Genomic DNA, 20,299 nt, shown 5'->3' on the forward strand with positions numbered 1-20,299 from the left:
TAAATGTATGTGAGAGAGTAAGCAGGAGAAAGAAAGAGGCAGAGATACCTGGCATAGTTCTAATGAATATGCTAAATGTATTATTCAGTGTACATGTGTGTGTGTGTGTGTGTGTGTGTGATAGAGTGACAAAAGAAAAAAGAGATTATTTTGAATTTCTTCTGGAATGTGATTTATCTTTACAGTTTTTGTTTACCTCTTTGCTGGCTGTGTACCAAAGAGTCAACATCTGTGTTTCCCACTCCAGAAACCAAAGAGAGCTGTAATGAGAGAAAAGAAAACGGAGAGGGAACAACAAAGGCAAGAGGACACATTGAATGAAGAGCAGCATACGAACAGGGGTTGTCACTAATAGAGAGTTTTATGAGCTCCAGACCTGCTGAAATGGAGTGCCGTGCGTGTGCAGCAGCTCTTATCGGCTCGTTGGCAGCAAGGGGAGGGTGAGAGCTTCCACACTTGCGCTTCGTAAAAAAAACGGTCTGATTCATTTTCCGCATGAGAGGGTCTCACTGGGGCGGCATCAGACCAGCCAGTCCACACAGATTTATGGACCATTAAAGCAGCAGGCCTCCTGACCGCCGTGCCACCATAGGCTGGCTGCTAAGACACACTGCACCCTCATTCACGCTCGGCCACTACTCTCCATCACAGGCTAGCTTCCTCATTGTTCATCCCTTCCATCAGGACCACTTTTACTGCCTTACATGAACTCCTCTCATAGTCTGTAATCCTGTTATTCTCCACCGCACTCCTTTTGATACAAAGTGAGCTGTTTACTGTGATTATTCTCCCCCCATTGTTAAGTTAACACAGTTCTCACAAAGACTTTTTTGTCATCCTTTCATGTCACAGAGAAGGATCATTCCTAAAGTCAGTCATCAGCACTCTGTGCAGGCAACACGTTATATGGACCAGGAAACGCTCTGTTAAGAAAATCTCTGATGATGGTCAGCGGGGCATGTTTTTTTTTTTTTTTTAGCTTAACAGCTTTTACAATCAGATTAGCACCATTGCAGGCACACAGACTAATGGGTCTGTCTTTTTCACGCATCCACGTTTCCCTGTTATTAATGCATCTTGCGCTCCTCTCTCTCTCTTTTGCTAGCTTTGCAACTTCACCATCCCTAGGAGTGATGCTGGAGGGAAAAATGGGGCAGAGTCTACGCATCTTGCTGGCCCTAAGAATAGCTCAGTGTGTGCAGGAAAATCATGCCACAGAAACCCGAGCGAAGGCTCAAAAGCATGAATGAATGAATATAGTGGTATCCAGAGTGCTTTGCCTCCACTAATAAATCACTTTATGTGCTTCTTTGTTAGACAAATGAATATTGCAACATTTAATACCATTCTGGCATAAAATATACATTGTTTCCATGCAATGTATAAGATGAACAAGGAACTCACTGAAGCAGCCCGTTAATGATAAGTACCAAGCCACAGATCAAGAAAAATACTTTCCAGAGTTTCGCTCAGGTATTCACTTTGACACAAAGCCGCCTTTGCGCCACTGCAAAGCCTGTTTGTCCAGTTAGTGGAAGGGGAAAAACAAGGGTGTGCATCCACACCAGTACAGAACAGCCCTTGCTGCATGGCCGGTATTTGGTTAGACAGTAAAAGCAAACAGAGAGGCTATTAGATCAGTCCACTGAGAGCTACTCGTGTACGCTTATGAAATGGAGTGGCTGAGATGAGTAAGGTATCACCGTCATGTGAAAGTTACAGTTTGGTGTGAAGTCAGTTGGCCAGTAAAGCTGCACTCAACAGATAGCCTGCATGGTTTTCCCGTGGCTCTATACAAGCACATCTGTACGGTCACGTGAATGACCCTTTTGTGCATTTTTTTGATTGTCCACACATTCACAGAGAATGAGTTTCATCTGCAACTTGGAAAGTAGGCTACATAATCGTGCTTTTCTTTTTCTTCCGATTTCTTGTCTTTGCTTTGTCTAAATGTTCAGGCCTCAAACAGCATGTGTCTGTTGTGTGTGTGTGTGTGTATACACGTCACGTTAGCTCCTTGTATCATCGTTTACTCTGGGAGGGGCCCTGCTGAGGGTCCGCTATCGTCACGAGGCTGGGTGTGGTGACACATCCTTTCTCTCCGCCCCGAGGTGTTTGTGTAGCCTAAATAACGCGGGATTGTTGTGCTGTGGACCCGTCCGGCTTCATCCACTCACACACACACACTTTATCAAATTACAATAAACCCCATCACTGCTTCACTGCATACCCTATCATTCATAAAATGTTTTTCACAGAACGTATTTCCCTCCTCTTATGTTACGTTACAAGCAGCTGGCGATAAAAAAAGTGAAAGCACACACTGACACGATGCAAAAACAGGATGGCGTGCGCGTTCACGGGAGCTCCTGCGCTGCGGCAGTTGCCAGGGGAGATAGGAGGGGAGGGGTTTTGATTGGCTGAAGTGGGGCCTGTTGCTATGGCGACGGCAAGGGGTTTGGTAGCGTTGCCCGTGCGCTGTGTGATCCGCGCGCTGCGTGTATGGAGGAAGCAGCTGCTGATCTGATCTCTGACATTGTGCGAGACAGACATCGGAATAAAACTGCGCGCGGACGTGTCTATAAACATACCGCACCGAGGCACGTGCCGTGCATGATTGTGAGTATTTAAACCTGTAAATATGTATTTATAATTTAATATGGTTTGGGTGGATAGACGGGCTTGTGTGTGGAACACGCGAAAAGTAAATGTGGTCAAGTGACTTCTCTTAGAGCAGAGCCAGCATGGCAGAGCCAGCGACAGCATGTGGCCAGCTAGCTAGTTCATATGAACGGTACGTCTCTCCGCTCTCTAGGCTCGTATTCATAGCACCAAAGAAGGGCTGTCTTTTGATATATGGAAATATATATACTCTACACAGTTAAAATGTTATGCTAACGCTAGCAGTAGGTTTCCTGACCCACGGAGCTACTGCTAACGCTACTTTGCCTCACGGTTGTGCTGCTGGGTGAGCTAACGTCACGTTACGGCTCGTAAACCTACTTTAATTAAAGCGGAATCAAATGTGTAACTAACCGGGAGATACGTTACTTTGTAACGAGTCCCGTTTGTCTGGAAGTGTTGTGCAATAGCCCAGCCCATTACGTGTAACTTTGTATTGCTCATTGTGTGACTGGCTGTGGTTGTGTTGTCTAATGCCACCGTCTACACGGCGTTAGCTACAAAGCATATTAGTTTTCTTTGCTAACAGCACTTTCAGTTTACGTTTTCCACTTCGCTTCGACTCTGTGCCATTCAGTGCCTTTGCTTGTCGCGTAGTTCTCGAGTGGTAAGTTAGTAGACGGCGATATTAAATCAGTATCAGTTGTTGTTTAATTTAAGACGCATGTCTCCTCCTCATATTCATAAATTGTTGAATATTTCATGGTGTGTGTGTATATATATCGACGGTACCAGAGGTTGGGAGGCTACACTGGCTAGCTAAAGCACATGATGTAATGGATTATCACAAGATTGTCCCAGATACAGAGTGCTCCACAAACATTGTCAGAGGGAAGGAAAAATATCCCTTTTTAATCCAGTTGGATATAGTTTATATGTTGCTGTTGAATAGGTCTTTATGTTATTCCACGTGTCTGGTGCCCTACCGGTTGCCTGTTGGTGTTTTATTTACTGGACAAACCTCATCTAAAATTCATTGTGTGCTCTTGAGATTTTTGTGTGTATTTGGGAAAAATGTCTTTATCTTTCGCGAGGTTATGACATTAATGTAGGCTGACGTTCCTTTTCTTCTTGCTTGACAGTTGTTAAAGCCCCAGTGATAAATAGGAGACAAAGGCAACAGGAGCTTATGGGGCAGAAAAAGACAAAAAAGAAACAGATGTTGTCAATCTGCCATTATTTTTATGGCCAGAATCTCCATGGTCATGTTTGTAGGTCAAACCATCTGTTGTCTTTGCTGTTGTTTGTAGTCGTAGCATGTGTCCGCTCCTGTAGGCTACATGTTTGTATGTACAGAAGCCTCTGAAGGGGAAGGACTGGTGCCTCCCAGAATAGACCTGGGTCTTCTAACTTTACTGACATTCATTACTATAAATAAGACCTGTCGTAACCCACTGATGCTGTTATTGCTGACGTGAAACCGCTTTCATAAACACGGGGATGGAAAGCATTGTAGTGGAGTTGAATTTGACTTGGTTGTGCACCATCATAATGTTTATTTGAATTGTTGGAAGAAGACTTAAGACATTGTAGTTACCATATACAGCAGTACTCCATGGTTTGAAGTTCTTTTCGTCCTCAGGAAGAGGTGAAGTACAGGTGAACGAGGAGGCATACCGCACAGTCTTTGTGAATATCATTATCTTTTTTTCTTTCTGGGTCAGCTCACAGTGCACGATGTTTGAAAATGTTTCTGGCAGACCTGAGAGAATCAGATGCGTTTACTGACGATAGCTTGAAACTGACACAATTAGTGAATTTGACAATTGATTACAGTCACAGTATCATTTACGTTTAACCATCGAGTATTGGCCTGCTTTTTAAATTCATTCAAACATTTTCCAAAAGAGTAATGCCCTGACAGTCACACACTTCTTTTACATTGCTCCATGTTCATGTTCAATACCAATAGACACAGTGCTATCAAATGCATCGTAAGCTCCTCTAGAACGCCCTTGAATGCCACGCTTCATCTTTACAACTTGGTACAAACACATAGGTGTCACTTTTCTGAGAAGTTGCTCCATTTCACTGTGTGCCGCTGACAGAACAGGAAGATGTTCCTCCGAGGATGTACGATCACGCTGACGCAACGTGACTAGAAAGAGACCACCACAGCACAACAGACTGAATATAAAGTAAAACACCGTAACAAGGAAGTGGCACGGTGCTCCATTGTAGCTCATAGCTGTTACTGTGACACCCTATCTAAGCAGTGGTGAAGAACCTGCACTTCAAAATGGTGGTTGTTGCCGTGTAATCAGTCTTATCTTGGAGTTGCGTACTCTGACCTAGAGCAAATGGAAAGGTTGCGTCCTCTAAAAAAAAAAAGCGTGTTCTTGTTGCCATAAGAGTGACTGTGGGTTTTAAATTCGTTACGAAAGCTGACCTGTGTGGCAGAACCGTTTTGGGATTGCTCAACGCAGTCTAAACCTGGTGTCTCATGGACTGGCTCAACAGAAAAGCTCAAAGCTTTCTAACCTACTGTTCTCTCGAACACCCTGTGATTACCACGTCCTCTGTGACTCTGATTTGACTATTTTAAAATCGGCGTAATGGCAGAGGTTGAATAATTCCATGATTGGCAGGATAAGGTAGTCGGCAGTCATTGTATTCCCATAATTAGGATGGTGTGCGCATATTGCAGTGTTTTTACACATATAAACTGGAAAATGCTTTAACAATATATTAACAGCATGTGGAAATAAAGTCTACAAGTCTGCGCTACTTAAGTTTAGCCAGTGTGTTGTTTGTATTATCAGCCACAGAAAGTCTTTTTGTTTCTATAAAGAACATGTTGGTCTCCTTCTACCTCCCATTCTGGTGGAAGGAGGTTGTTACATTGAACAACCACATTATCTATCTCAGATCAGTCACCAATCAGTGAGCTCCAGCGCTAACTGCTGACGTCGGCCCCATCCGTCTGCTGGAGTTTACTGCTTCGTGCAGTTTTGTGGTGGTTGGCTTGAATAATTAAAGCTGCACATGTGCGTTTCATCACCTGCTCACGCCCCGTGTTTTAAAGGAGGGGTATCCCCGGGAGTGTGTGGTCGCGGGCCTGTGACATTCTGCTCATCAAACAGAGCTGGTGGCTCTGAATTTGAGATGCAAATGTAAACTTCAGTCAAAGCATGTGTTGCCGCCCTTCTTTTGTTTTACTCTCCTGACTCTCAACTTGTCTGTCTGTTGTTGTTTTTTTGGTGACGTTTCACATCATTTAGGGATAAGGGTACAGCATCTAATTGGCATCTATTTTTATCCCCTCCCACTTCACAGCTGTCCCTATTTTACAAACTGTGGCCAACTATTGTAGGTAATGTCATGACATCAACAAAAAGGCAGAGCAGGTTGACATTCGGTTCAAAATCTGAAAATACATAATTTGAATGTGAATGCTTGGAGTTAGTGCCTCACTTTTTCCTCTTTAAGCGTGTGTGTGTGTGTGTGTGTGTGTGTGTGTGTGTGTGTGTGTGTGTGTGTGTGTGTGTGTGTGTGTGTGTGTGTGTGTGTGTGTGTGTGTGTGTGTGTGTGTACAGAAGTTGTGTATGGGCAAAGTACTCCTGTTGTGGCGTCCCTCCGTCTGCTCCAGTTATTGTTTTAGGTCTCGTGATTGGTCACAGTGGTTATGCACTGACTCTATAGTGAGCAGCCCCCCCCCCCCCCCCCTCCCCCGACTGTGCCCGTCTCGGGCTGGACTGAAGACGCAGCCCATTAGGGCCGGCCTCAGCGAAGGCGACACCGATGCGACCGTTTCCTCGCTGAGGGAAGGGAAGAAGGGAAGCGGGCCTGTGTCCCGTGTCACAATGGGTCTTTGTCCCTTCACCCCTGGCTGAGTTAACGGGGACTTATTTAATTGATGGCAGTGTGACAACGACGACACGGGCTGACCAGTTTGTGTGCAAATCAGATTGTATTGTAGTTTCACCAACATTTTGTAACCGGTAAAGGGCCGGTGAGCTGTTTGTCCATAATGTATATATAATATATAATAATATAAGTGTAGCTGACGCATCACAGTGTTATTACATGTTTTATACGGGCCGCTGTACTTGAAGCAGCTCAGTCCAGGAATAAGCACGCAGCTCAGTTTACTAGAGCATGTCTAGAGCTTTGCTATTTTTAAAAGTCTTACATTGTCATCAGATCACCATGGTGATATGTTGGGAAAAAACAAAAAGTTTAAAGTGGATTTATAGTCAACCTCATTTGAGCAGAGGATGTAACGGAGGCCATGGACCAAAACTCTGTTTGAATTCTTTATGGTATCCTCAGTCAAATAACAAATACAAATAATAAAAACGTGTTATGATAATTACAGGTCATGTTCTCTCCGGTCTACTATACGAGTACTATCACATCTACATCTTTTTTTTGCACTGAGTTACTGAGAATTGGTACAAATGTTGTTGTGGGTTAGACTCCAAGAAAACAAAGAGATTTAAAATGCTGGTTGGTTTTTGTTCTACGGTAATTCTCTAGTTGTAGGAGCCGCTGATGTTGAACCAACATACGTGAGTAAAAGACAAATTAGAAAAGGCTGTTACCCAGAAGCCCATTCATACTTTCCGCATGTCCACGAGGGTCCGCTTTGCTCTGCGGGATTTAACAGTCGCCATACGCCCATGTCCGCGAGGAAGAAGAAGAAGAAGATAACAAAATGGCAGCTTGTTTTGAGGAGATCCTCCTTTACCCACATTTAAGGGAATACAACAACAACAACAGCCAAAGGGTGGTGAACTCCTGGCAAACAACGGTGTAGGGAGCTAAACCTTCAGTGCTGCCAGAAGAAGGTCACGTTACCACTACTTAATGCACGTTCAGCTTTTGATGTGTATGCACTTTAGCCAGAAGTCCTCGTGCTGGCCTCTCTAGGTCCCCGCTGTACTTCACCTGGATACCTGTGAAGGACTCCATTAGAGGCCCTATAATTCAGAACTGAAGTCTTCTGTCGTTTGGCTTTCCTGCGAGGCCTCATTGGTGTTTTCTGTGTTCCTACAAAATCCCATTTGCAAATACTTGTAGTATTTACTTGGAAAGTAATCTCCGACAGAGCACATTCCTGGTAGGGCTTATGTCGAAACTTCAACTGAACTTTTAAAAGGCACATTCTGTGCCTTTTTTTTTAAAAGATGAAGAAACTTGAAAAATATCCCCCTTTTTAATCATTTATTAGAAGTATTTGGAAGTGTAGCATCAAATGAACTGTCAGTCAATGCTGCTTTTTGGTATTCAACAGTATACAGGTTGGTGCGTCGCTGATTGGTGGTCAGTGTGTGCACACTGAACTTAAAGCCACATGACCCAAGAGATAAGGTTTCAGCGTTGGCCGGCATGGACCTCTGAAGGCCTCACCTCTGTTGACAGTCAAAGTGCAGTCCCGTGTGTTTGAGTTCGAAGTTAATGTCTTCGACGGACATCACAATAATTACCCGGTGTTTTGTTTGCTCGTTTCCCCCGACTGTTCCAGTGATTGCATCAGTCAATACGTCGGGGGTTCGGCCCGGTTGTTTGTCGGCCGTCTATAAGCTTCATGCCGGTGGAATTCATAGATTGCCAAAGTAAACACACCGCTGCTGCTCGAATGAGCGCTACCTCTCGAGTCCGCATGTTGTGTGGTGGCGAGCGGGGCTAACTTAACTGTCTGAATTTTTTTGTTTTCTGAAAATGAACTTCCTCAACAGGCAGGAGGTGTTTCCTTCCCTCCCCGGTCCCTGTGTTTGAGACTGTGAGGTGAATACTGAGCACTCCTGAAACATGACGAGAGCAAAAAACAACTGCTCCTTTGTATGAGCCGAGTGTGGGGCCAATCGTAACGCTTTGTGCGAAGCTTTGTCCCTTCGCTTTCACCTCGGGGCTCTGAGGAGATCGTTTTAATCCATTCAAGTAGTTTGATTTGAAAATGTTTCATTTAGACATGCTTTAACAGTAGCCTGATTAGCTTTGACGCTAATGGATGCTTTATTTTGTTCTGACATAATTTGACCCTCCCAGTAGAAAGAAAAGAAGAAGACTGCCACTTGGTGCTCTGGATCAGCGGCTCCCTCTCTCTCTCCCTCTCTCTCTCCCTCTCTCTCTAACTCAGCCCCCCCCCCCTTTTGTCTCATTCACACTTTTAGAGCTCCAGCCAGCCTGGGTAGTCACCTAAATATCAGTTAGGGTTTCAAATAACAGCCCTGGCCGTGGGGCTGTTGCGACACACCTTTGTGTATGTATGACACAGAGGTGTAACTGGTTTGTGTCAACTGGTTTATTTTCCTTGTAAAGAGGGTGTGGCGGGACTTCGTCTGTGCATGAACGCACACGGCAGTTGAAAAACAATCTGTTGTTTACATCGACATGATAAGTTGTTTGTCATTTTTTTTTTTTTTTTAACTGATCAAAATAGCTTTTTGGGCGCATAGAACGGGAAGTATTGTGAAGTACGCCTTTAGTGGCACTTAGTCAGCGGGGCCGTGACATCCCGATCGGCCGTGGTGGCCTTTCCCACTGCTGCTCTTTGTCAGACAGGTTTGTGAAGAACAGCAGCAGACTGCTGGCCTCAGCATTTTTCCGCCTGTATTGATCTCCCCACATTAGCTCCCTCTTCATGCACAGACATGAGCACAATTGCTTCCCTTACAAACATTGGCTGCCGTGGCAACTGAGTCCAGATTGGTGAGATGCACTCCCCAGAAAACATCCCAAACCGGTACACCTCTTCATGTCGGCAGCCGCCATCGTCTCCTTTACATCCGTACGTATTTGACACGTCAACGGCTTGAATTCGCCACTTATAGCTATCTCCATATGTCTTTGTGTAGTTTTGAATAGGCTAAGTGCTTAACAGGATAAAAGAGCAGTTTGAAAGGGGGGGGGGGATGTTTGGCACCTGCTGTTAGTGGCTGTTTGCACATGAATATGATGAGGCTGGCGGTGCGCGGGGCTATTTTAACTTGCAGATGAGACACCAGGTCAGCGCCATTTGCAGCTTTGGTGTATTTTTCAAGGATGCTGCAGTCAACAGGCCGGTCCGGCTTATTAGCTCCCTCTCGCCTCTGCACACTAGTGACCCATTATTCGTGGCGGTCCCCGCCGCCTCTCTTTGATGCCTTTTTTTTTCATAAGAGCAATGACGGCTGCATTTATGGTGGCACGCTTCCTGTGTTTTGGCTGGATGCGAGGCAGCCTTCGCGATGGTGCACCCGGCGCTCCGTTGATATTCAATTGACCTTCTGGAGGAGACGCTCAAAAGAGGATGAGCGTCCGAGGGCCCAGCTGAGAGGTCATGGCTGTGAAGACGAGACCGGGGTGACGCTGAAGGTTAATCAGTGGTCGGACACTTCAGCCAGGCGGTGACTTCTTCTCATCTTCCCGCCACAAAACAGAATCAAGTTTGCGGGCAGTCATTTGTGGCCTGTTGAAGAAGAAAGGGCAGCCATGTGTTACAGTTACACCTTTTAATCAAACGAAAGGCCCGATGCAGACGAGGATGTTTGTCGTCAGCGTTTATCGGCCAACGCAGTCATTGATCTCGACTTAAACTTCAAAAGAACAGCCTAAAGTAGGTCTTCACAGAACAGCCTGGCATCCTCAGCCCTTTCTTCTCCTCTCCTCTCTCTGGCATCAACACAAATACAAGAACGCTTTCATTTTGAAAAGCATTGAATATTTGGCCTGTGCACGCAGCTAGCCTAATTCAGAAATTATTTTTGGAAGGGATAAATTACATTTCTTTTCTTTTTTCAGAAAATGCAGGCTCGTCTGTCTGCACAGTCCCTCTTTCTATTTTTAAATTCATTCAGAGTCGGAAGCTGTCATGTCGAGAGATCTCTTTCTGTGTGTTGGTCTCCTGAGCAGAGATCTCCCTTTAACACAAATGGGCAGTTCTCTCGCTGCCTGACAAGTCTGATTGCTCTGCCTTGCTTAGAGCCGTGATTCATCCTCAACTGAGGATAACTTAGGTAGCCTAGCGCACTACCGCCGGCTCACTCTCTCCGGTCCTCTCTCGGTCATCCTCTGTCCTTCCATTAAAGGATGTCTCTATTGTTACGTCCCTTCCTATGTCCATGCTGCCTGTCCCCTTCGCCTTACTTCCTTCTTGCCCGCAAACTGTATATGCGGCTCACAAGTAAATATCAATGGTGCTGACGAATTGAACCGCAGACAATGGAGGATTGGCGTGACGTCACTTATAGAGCCGACGGGATGTACAATTCTAACAGAAACTGAAAGAAATGTACTTTAAAGTCTAAAGGAATCCCAACCCGAGATGTTCGAAGTCAATCTAAACCACAATAGGGTCCGTCTGCTACATGTTTATCCCGTCGTTGAGGGTTGAGTGGTCATTTTGTAACTGATGCCTCCTCCTTCCCCCTCACTGGCTCTGACAAACTCGCGTGTGTGTGTGTGTGCGTGCACACCCTCTCCTGTCTCACCCACTGTGCAAACACTCTCGAGTTTGACCCAATTCTTATCTTATAGCAGAAATGAAAATATATGCCCCCCACCACCACACCACCACACCACCACTGCTCTCTGTGCTCCTCTACCTGTCCATCCAGCTCTCCATGCATCCATCTCTGCCCCCCCCCACACTGGCTGCAGCAGGAGCTTCGTCTATGACGGAGCCAGCCAGCGTGGGTTATTATTTTTCTTATTGTATCTATGGATCTTGTTTTGTGGGGATTTTTTTTTCCTGCTCTTATTGAAGGGATGGCATGGTTGTCATGGTGACACCCAGGACATAAAGCGTGTTGTTGTGAGCCAAAGATCTCTTTGTGCTCTTGGCCTCACCAGCCGTAGCTTGTGTTGTTTGGTTTTTACAGTTATTCAGATTTATTGGACAGCGTTTAATTTCATATTTACTTATTTTAGTGTGTTTTTCTGTGCCTGTACTTAAAACCGTTGCTCAGCTTTGGGTTCAATTCAAACTCTTTTTGATCATTGCTGATGACATGCCAGTAATCATTGTCTTATTAATAATGGTACTTGGGTGGAATTACTTAATGATACAGGGCTTCTGGCAATATTGAATGTCCTAGTGCCTGTAGCCTCTTTACACTACTTAATCTGGCATGTGACAAATTGAGACTTGATCCTGGCTGCATGCAGATCAGTCTAGAAGAGCCATCCACTCTGTAAAGATGGAAGCATTCCACTCCTGCAGTCGTCGGGCGGTTTCATGCTCATTCACGCGTAACGAGCAGCCGGGGCCGAGGTGGGCGTCGAGGAGTGGAGCCTTAAGTCGGTTCAGTTGCTTGAGAGGACCTCCTCGAAGGTCCTCGGCCGGAGTCGAGAGGAGGAGGAGGAGAGCCGAGAGCCTCTCCGTCCTCGCCGGGCGTGGAGGAGAGGGGCAGTGAGAAGGTGCAATAGAGGCAGACAAGCTCAGCCGCAGGGGGGGTTAGCCCCCCCAGGGAAGATTTAAGAAAACCAGGTCAACGCTCAGAAGAGCATATCATTCCGTCATGTCGCATCCAGTTATTTCATACTGCCAACTTTGTGATGAAATCAGTTCAAAAACTGTGATTTTGATCTCCATGCTGTCAAACATTAACCTCTCCTCTCTCTCTCTCTCTCTCTCTCCAGACCTCTTTGATTTAATGGGTCCAATCATTGGGATGTCACCAGATAAGAAAACGGAAATTCCGGGTATGCAAGAGGAGCGGACGGGGCTCCGAGGCGTTTGCGGCGTGGGAACGCTCCCCGAGGCGGAGTGCGCGTCTAGTCCGCTGGCGACCAGCGTGGACCGCGCCGGAGGCGCCGAGGACGAGGAGCTCACCAACCTCAACTGGCTGCACGAGAACCTGCTTCAGAACTTCGCTCTGGGAGGCCCGGAGGCTCAGCCCAGCGGCAGCCCCCTCTTCGACATAGAGGGAGACTACGGGTCCAGCCAGGGCCCGTCGTCCTCCTCCTCCTCCTCCTCCTCGTCACACGGCAGAGGCCGGGAGCGGGACTCGTTGAAGTCCAAGCCCCCGTTCTCCTTTTCTCTCCTCATCTACATGGCCATCGAGCAGTCTCCCAGCAAATCTTTGCCCGTGAAAGAGATCTACGGCTGGATTCTCGAGCACTTCCCTTATTTCTCCAATGCTCCCACCGGCTGGAAGAACTCGGTCCGTCACAACTTGTCCCTGAACAAATGCTTCCGCAAGGTCGAGAGGAGTTTGGGAAAGGTAGGGTTATTTAACTTTCTCCTAAACGTTCATGCACAGATTTAAGCTTAGAAAGCTGTTATCGCATTGTTTGATGATGTGATGGTAACGTTTTGTAGCTGCACTGTGGCTCATGTGACGGTGTGTAACACAGCCGCAGGGACCTCTGACTCTGCTGCTGCGATAACGGTGGAATACAGTGAAGGTCACACATACTCCTTCTGAGGAAATGCAAACACAGCACACTGAGATAGGACGTTATCTCCACGAAGCACTGCAAGGTAGTGCAACTGTTTAAAAAAAGCAGAGGAGAGAAGCATCCCACATTCTGGAAAACCTCAACGTCGCACTCGCGAGAAAGGAAGCCAGCGTGACCTGCAGTGCAAAGATGAGTTTGTTGGACGAATCTTTGTCCGCCTGCTCCTGGCAGAGTGTGACTCATTCCTGTTCCTGTATAGGAAGGGGGGGGGGAGAAAAGAGAGAAGTTGACCTTCTCATGTGCTCATGCTCGTGATAGACGCAGGATAGACGCATACTGCTCATCCTGCACAAAGTTCCTGCCATCAGTGTAGTTCAGCCTGCATTTGTTGCTCAAGTTTTCAGAGGGTGGCAGGAAGGTTTTTCTACGAGTACAGTCCTGCGTCACACTCCAACCTGATTTGCATGTTGCTGATCCAGGGGACACGACGGCGGCCATATTGAGCTTCAGTATGCGTTGGGACTTGCGACCGGTGGAGCCTGTGGTGCCGAGGCTCGTGCCTGCTAGGACCTCGTCTTCTCCCACCGTGGGAGGCGGTGGCGGTTAGCGCTCGGCGAGTAGCAACACGGTGCGGCTCAGCGTGTGCAGGTGCACAGCGTGAGCCCCGTCGTCTGCTGAGAGACCAGTTTCACATGACACTGGCTGGTGGTTTCCGTTGCCATGGAGACATTTCCTTCTTCCTGCATCAGGGCTGGTTGGTAATCTGAGTCAAGGTTATCCTCCCTCCCTCCCTCCCTCCCTCCCTCCCTCCCTCGCTCGCTCTACTCTCCTCCCAGACTGGGCAATGCGCCGCCATCAGATAAAGTGACACTTTAACACACTCGCGCGCACACACATCACTGACGGACACATTTGTTCCTCACACGGCGCTGAAGAAGCAGTTATTTCCTCCTTTTGTTCAGGCCGTTGAGGAATTCTCAGTTATGCGTTTGCCGTTTCCAGTGCTTTGTCTATGATGTCGTGCTCCTCGAAGAGCTGTCGCCTTGACATTCTTTGCCATTTGTGGAGAAAGGAGACCTTCATTACATCACTATGCTGCTGTATGCACTGCTCACTGATATTGTCAGCTGAGGATTCTTTCAGGAATTCATAGAAAGTAAGCCAATAGAAATAGGTCAAAATACATTTTCTAATTTGTTAAAATGTGTACTTACTAGTAGTGGTAACGTGCAAAGAAGCGTATCAACAATGTGAAAAAGCCGTGAATATAAAGAATGCATGATTTCAAATAATACATCCTGCTTTGCAAATGTATTATGAGGAAGGAAATGCATTCGAAATGTTCCCACCGTTTCAAGTTCTGGTGAGAAACACTCAATTTAAACACGACTTTTGTTTGTTTACAAGAAAATCCACAGGGTACCTTTGTTTAAACACAATCAAAGGACCAATCGGAATACATTCCAGACAAACTTATGGCCTTTCTATAACACAGTTTTGTAATGCTCCTATTACAAGATCACAATTCTTGTCTCAGTTTGTTGCTGAAAGTGTCTGCCTTTGTATCCCGGGTCAGAGGTTTGATGTCCCTGCTCTGTTCCACAGGCCAATGGAAAAGGTTCTCTCTGGTGTGTTGACCCCGAGTACCGCCCCAACCTGATCCAAGCCCTTAAGAAGCAGCACTTCCCTGCCGCACATGCCTTCTGCACACCACCCGCCTCCCCACCCAGGTAAACCTTCCCCAGTCACTCTCTGGATGTTGTGAACTGTTTGTGTCGGTGATACCGTGTTCCGTTTCTTTATTGGACTCGGCATTGTTAGCGAAGCATATCACAACATTTGATCCTTTTTAAATACCTGAAAAGGGTGACATTTTTCATTTTCTTCACAAACTCCAGATCTGACCTTTTTTTTTGTTTTTTTCCTTTGTTTACATTCTGCAGTGCCTCCTCGCCCCCTCGCCATCTCTTTCTACAAGGCTGCTCATTCAAAGGTGAGGGCGGAAGACGAACCAGCTCTGTGTTTTTAAGTTTCCACATTAAAAAGCAGGAATTCCAATCACTGCGGTTTCTGTTAGCTTGTGTCTGTGTGGTATTTTGATTCTGTCGCCTGTTTCACATTTCAGTCCCAGAACATTCAACATCACCGTGCTTGTATCCTCAACTCTTGGTTTGATTTGTTGCTTTCGAGTCATTGATGCCTCATGTAGACCATAATGTAGAGAGAGCTCCCAGTCGATGCATCAGGCCCCCCCCCCCCCCCCCTCTCTGCCTCTTGGATTTGTAACCTTGACGACAGGCAGAGGTTCTGCTGGTGCTGTGTCGAGCACTCAGTCTCACTGTAATCATTAATAATTTAGAGCCCCAGAAGTGAGCTACGAGGCTTTTAGACACTTTTGTCAGGTCTGAAAAAGAGTCGGATGCGATATCAGTGGCTTCAATTCATCCTCCGGTTTGTTTCGGGGGAGCCTCCTGCACATCCAGTCCATTCTGTGAGCGTTTGATTGGGCCGCTCTGCGCCCCCCCCCCCCCCCGGTTTAAAATGATCGAAAGGAGCCCGGTCCACGGTCCAGATGCCATGCTAGCATGCTTTCACAGCTCAGGACTGACCATCATGCATGTTCTCTCCTCTTCCAGAGTCTGACATTGATGCTGCCACTGCCATGATGCTCTTAAACTCTGCCCCCGGGCACCACGTTGACCCATGTAAGAGAATCCACAAGCAGCCATACTTTCATACTTCCAACTCTTTGTCTCCTACCCTCGACATACCGCCCTTGCATTGCTTATGTCATCTTTTTATTTGGTGTGCTTTAATTTGTGTGCAAGTCACCTGTTGTTACAGGCAAAATGTTGTTTCCAGAACATGATTGCATGATTGCATACAATTTCTCCTGCAGACATTCTTCCTTCTAGAAGGAATAGGTCGACATTTGGGAAATACCAGACACAGCAGCCAGTTAGCTTAGCACAAAGGTTGGAAATAGGGGGAAACAGATCTTTTTAATCAAACTTACTGGCTGCTGTTGCTTATATTTTACATTAGATCATATTTTAATATTACTAAACTAACTTGTTTCAATGACGGCAGGAGCCCTCTCAGGATTATTTCAGTGCGGTTGGGTTTTGCTAATATTTCCCCGTCAATGTTCTACTTTAACAAGAAGATATTTTTAAATCAGGTGTTCTCTCTTTGGCTGTGACAAGTATCACTTCTGCTTTATATTTGTAAACAAAGCCAGTCAAAGCTACAGCATATGGTTCACTGTAACAAAACTAAACTAAACAAACTAAATCTAGTTAACTGTAAAGTTACATAACAACTTACATAGGACAGGATATTCCTGGTGTCTGTCAACTTATTTTAAGCCAATCAAAGCGTGGAACTGTTAATCTAGCTTTACACGACATGCAATATTTAGCGCATTAGCCATTCTGTAACTAAGACTGAAAATATATGCTTTTGCATTTGAACGTGTACTCATCTCTCTCTCAATCCTACGCTCTCCTCAGGCAACTCTGACGGCCCTCTGGACCTCTCCCGACCCGACTCCGTGCTGGTGAGCAGCGATCCGAAGCAGGACCACAACTACAGCAGCGTGGCCCTGCAGCGCTGCTCCTCCCGCTCCTCCTCTTCGTCTCTCTCCTCCCTGGACGAAGGGGGCTGCGACCGCGGGCAGTCCCACCGCGCCGGCAGCGAGGGCTTCCACAGCGACGAGGACTCCGACCTCTGGGACGAGAGGGGCGTCCACCAGACGTCCCGGCGTCCGCCCGCCATCAAGTGGCCCGCCGGCAAGAGGGCGCGGCGCGAGGTCAAGCCGGAGCTGGACGAGGAGCTGAAGGAAGCCGCCGGGTCCTTGCTGCACCTCGCTGGTATACGCAGCTGCACGGAGGGCTCCAAACGCACTGTCAAGAGCACAAAACTGAACAGGAAATAAAGATTATTTTTGCCCCCCTCCCCACCCTCCCCCTCATCAGACTCCGGACCCTGTGAACCCTAACCTCTGACCCCCTGATCGTGTGTCCGAGTGTGCCTCCTTCTCCTTATCTGATCGTTCATTGGCCATTTTGAGCCTTTTTTTTTGTTTTGTTTTGGGAATAACCCCGTCCAACAAAACAAATGGCAATAGTATCGTTCACACAGGAGAACAAAGCCATATAGAGACTTCTGTACCTCGGGAGGGGGGGGGGGGGGGACTTCTGGGGGCGGGTGTTTGGGCTTATGGAGAACCATCAAGAAAACCCCCTATCCAAAATGACCTGCCTGCTTCTGTTGGATTAGAAGATTGTGATTCAAGATTCTTTTCCCTCTAAAAAAGACAACGATGGGAAAAAGCTGAAGGTTTTATAACTCAAAGCGTTGCATGCTTCCTCCTCAAACCTGTATCCTCTTCCAAGTGAATCTATTTATGAAGCGAATGAGTGCATGTTTGTAACAGACAAAACCGAACCTCCTGGTGTTACCATTCTCTCCTTTTTGTGCTGAAGAAAAAAAAGAAATGCCACATGCTTTGAAAGGAATCCCTGCACCATGAATCCTCTTGTAAGAGAGATGCAATAATTATCCACAACCTTAACTCTTCTTCATTTCATGGTGGCGTACGCTAGTTCAACTTTACAATTAAGAAAAATGAATGGAGTAGTACTATTATCTTGTTCTGCGATGACCGTATTACACACAAGCTCTGGCTCTATTTCAGGATTATGTGGAAATGGTATTACTCTGCCACTGCCAAATTTAGTTGCAAAGTTAGCTAAACTACTTCTGTGCGGCCATTACAGTGCTATACGAATGAAAGTTTTCTTTTCTTTCTTTCTTCTTTTGCAAATCAACTGCTCATCCTGTCCATCCCCTTCATTCATCGGTGTGTTTTTGACATTTATCGTGCAGACATATATTCACGTTTGGTGACAGCCTATGCAAAGGGAACATCTGCCACCAGATGTTCACTGCCTGTTCATAGGTTATCCTCCATAGATTTAATTTTATTCTGTGTGTGTGTGTGTGTGTGTGTATCATAGTGCATGTCAGCCTAAACCTGAGATATGACGGTCTTGTTGAAAGAGTTTTGAAATGGCCAAACACTTTCTCCTCTCCTGACAAAGTATTCGTGCGCTCGGTGTCGTGACCGATCTCCTTGCTCCAGCTGTGTTGTGGGGCTGCTTGGTGCTCTGCTTGCTTCTGAATGCAGAGCTGTTTAATAATCACAGAAGGGAGCGGGCAGTAAATTCACACAGCTTCTCGCTCCATTAATTGGAGTTTACAGATCTCCTGTTTTTAACCATGTACTTTAGAAAATTAGAACATTCTACAGCAAATTTTCTGTTGGCTGATCCTGTGGCAAATTCACAACTTGAGGGAGGGTGTGTCTGTTTGGTGCATATCGAGGTGTAAAGACCTGAGAAGGGGGCCGGCCAGAGAGAACCGGAGGGGCTGGAGACCCCGCGCTGCTCTGGCGTTGTGCACACAGCTCTGGCCACAAGTGTTTCGTCCTCGCTCTTCCTCCTAGAACAAAAATAAGGAAGTGCGCGCTCTCTTCTCAAGCTGTGAAACGGAGTGTTTGTTGTCAGTTGATTGCACGCAGTTCACTGAGGGGAAGTTGCGAGCCGCTTGTGTAAAAGGCCACGATTCTCATTCTCGCTTTTTTTTTTTTTTTTTTAAAGTCAGCGTACAATACAAGGTAGCATGGACGCTCACAGGGGGGGGGGGGGGCAACAAACAGGAAATCCTAATATTTCTTCCCGCAGCACAAGATCACACGGTCACGGTGACTGTTAGCATAGCATGCATGGTCAGTGCCAAACATTTTCCTGTGCCACTGATGTAGAAGTGCAAAGGGCCATGGTAACTATACAGTCGTGAGAGTAACAATGCTCCAGTTTTCTGAATCATCCGGACAGGAAGTGGGAGAGAGAGAGAGAGAGAGAGAGGACGCGGGTCAGTACAGTGACTGAACCCGTCTCTCTCGCTCTCTCTCGGGTTATTTCTGTAGCTTTAGAGTGGGGAACTGCTTCAGTTCTCAGAAGTAATACTTACATACACTGGTCTTGTTTAGCTGTGAAAAAAAAAGAAAAAAGAACAAGTTCTTGTTCATTAATCATCACCTTATTTATGACGTTAATTTATGGGATTATTGAATGCAGAGTCTATCAAACACTGGTCATTTGAAACGAGTGACTAGGCACATTTATGTTTCTCCCTCTGTGAACTCCACTTAATAAGTATTTTGTTTTTCTCCTTGTCTTATTTTACAGCAATACACTTTTTTTTTTCACTATGTCATAGTGATTAAGTATTTTTGCCAATGTCTATTGTCTTTAGAGCGGGTGTTTTATTTTCAATCTAACCATGACTGCCAGGTTCTCTTGATGTTTTGTTTTGCTTTTTGTTAGGCTGGATAGTTTATTAACATTAATCCTGAAAAAAACTTTTTGTTGCCAAAATTGATGCACACAGCTGGGGTGTAAAATGTAAGATGGACACTTTCCCCTCGTACTGCAGAAGTTCATTGACGAAGATTGAATCTTTTTTTTTTTATTATTTACATTTCTCTCATGTTAATGTTGTTGACTAAGTTGTCACAAATTGAATTTTGGCTCTCGATCTCATCACAGATTAGAGTCTTTAAAAAACAAAAAGCCGACTGCCACTCATGACTCATGCTTCCAGGTATTGTATAGGGGATGTTGAGTAAAAACTGGATCAGACTCTGTGGATGAGCCACCTAAACATTTAGGCGTCCAACGCAAAAAAAGAAACCAGCTCCTCCACTGCTCCACAGCTGTTTTTGAATATTGATTATGTGATTCTCAAAATTTCTGTTGCAGTTCCTGAAGGGTAGGATGAACATTTTTGTTTGCATTCGACAAAGTTGCCAACCCAGTATCAGTTTGTGTCAGCTGTCTGCCACGTCTGTTGGACCGACACACCTTTTGGTTTTTGTATGCTAACCTCTGTTGATAAAATGTTTATAAGATTTATTTTCGCCAAAGATATGCAATTGCATTATATATGGTATTACAAAATATTAATAAAAACCTGTTCTTGTTTCCACTGTCTTTTTATTCTAGTCAGAGCAGCAGCACTTTATCACGGAAAATAAGACGCATCTTCTTGCCCTTCAAACTCTCCTCCACAACACAAGACAGCCACTTTACATTAGTAGCCTACACGAGTACATCTTTTGATCAACATTGCCACCTGCTGTGAAGGCCACCAGATTGAAGTTCTTGTTAACAATAGTCTTATTCTTTAGAATAACTACCTCTCCATGTGACTGCTTTTCTCAGTT

The 20,299-nt window shown here is 45.8% G+C and overlaps 1 protein-coding gene across 2 annotated transcripts; it reads left to right on the top strand.

Moving 5' to 3' along the window:
* Window positions 1-2,496: 2,496 nt before the first annotated feature.
* On the top strand, window positions 2,497-17,176 carry foxn2a (forkhead box N2a). Of its 2 annotated transcripts, none has more exons than XM_079169002.1 (6): window positions 2,497-2,619; window positions 12,247-12,830; window positions 14,614-14,738; window positions 14,952-15,001; window positions 15,645-15,713; window positions 16,521-17,176. In XM_079169002.1, exons 2-6 carry the CDS (start codon window positions 12,261-12,263, stop codon window positions 16,943-16,945), a joined length of 1,239 nt encoding a protein of 412 aa, XP_079025128.1. In that variant the 5' UTR covers window positions 2,497-2,619; window positions 12,247-12,260; the 3' UTR covers window positions 16,946-17,176. The 2 variants fall into 2 exon arrangements, with proteins under 2 accessions (XP_079025128.1, XP_079025129.1); XM_079169003.1 differs by lacking the exon at window positions 2,497-2,619 and adding an exon at window positions 9,297-9,415.
* Window positions 17,177-20,299: the final 3,123 nt, after the last annotated feature.

Source organism: Pholis gunnellus (assembly GCF_910591455.1).
Source record: "Pholis gunnellus genome assembly, chromosome: 11".
NCBI classification, from domain to species: Eukaryota; Metazoa; Chordata; class Actinopteri; order Perciformes; family Pholidae; genus Pholis; species Pholis gunnellus.

What these genes read in the sequence shown, in the direction of transcription:
- foxn2a (XM_079169002.1), top strand. Translation starts at nt 12,261, where the DNA reads ATGGGTCCAATCATTGGGATGTCACCAGATAAGAAAACGGAAATTCCG. An exon ending in ACAAGGCTGCTCATTCAAAG is followed by an intron (nt 15,002 to 15,644) that starts GTGAGGGCGGAA and finishes CTCCTCTTCCAG; the next exon opens with AGTCTGACATTGATGCTGCC. An exon ending in CGGGCACCACGTTGACCCAT is followed by an intron (nt 15,714 to 16,520) that starts GTAAGAGAATCC and finishes CGCTCTCCTCAG; the next exon opens with GCAACTCTGACGGCCCTCTG.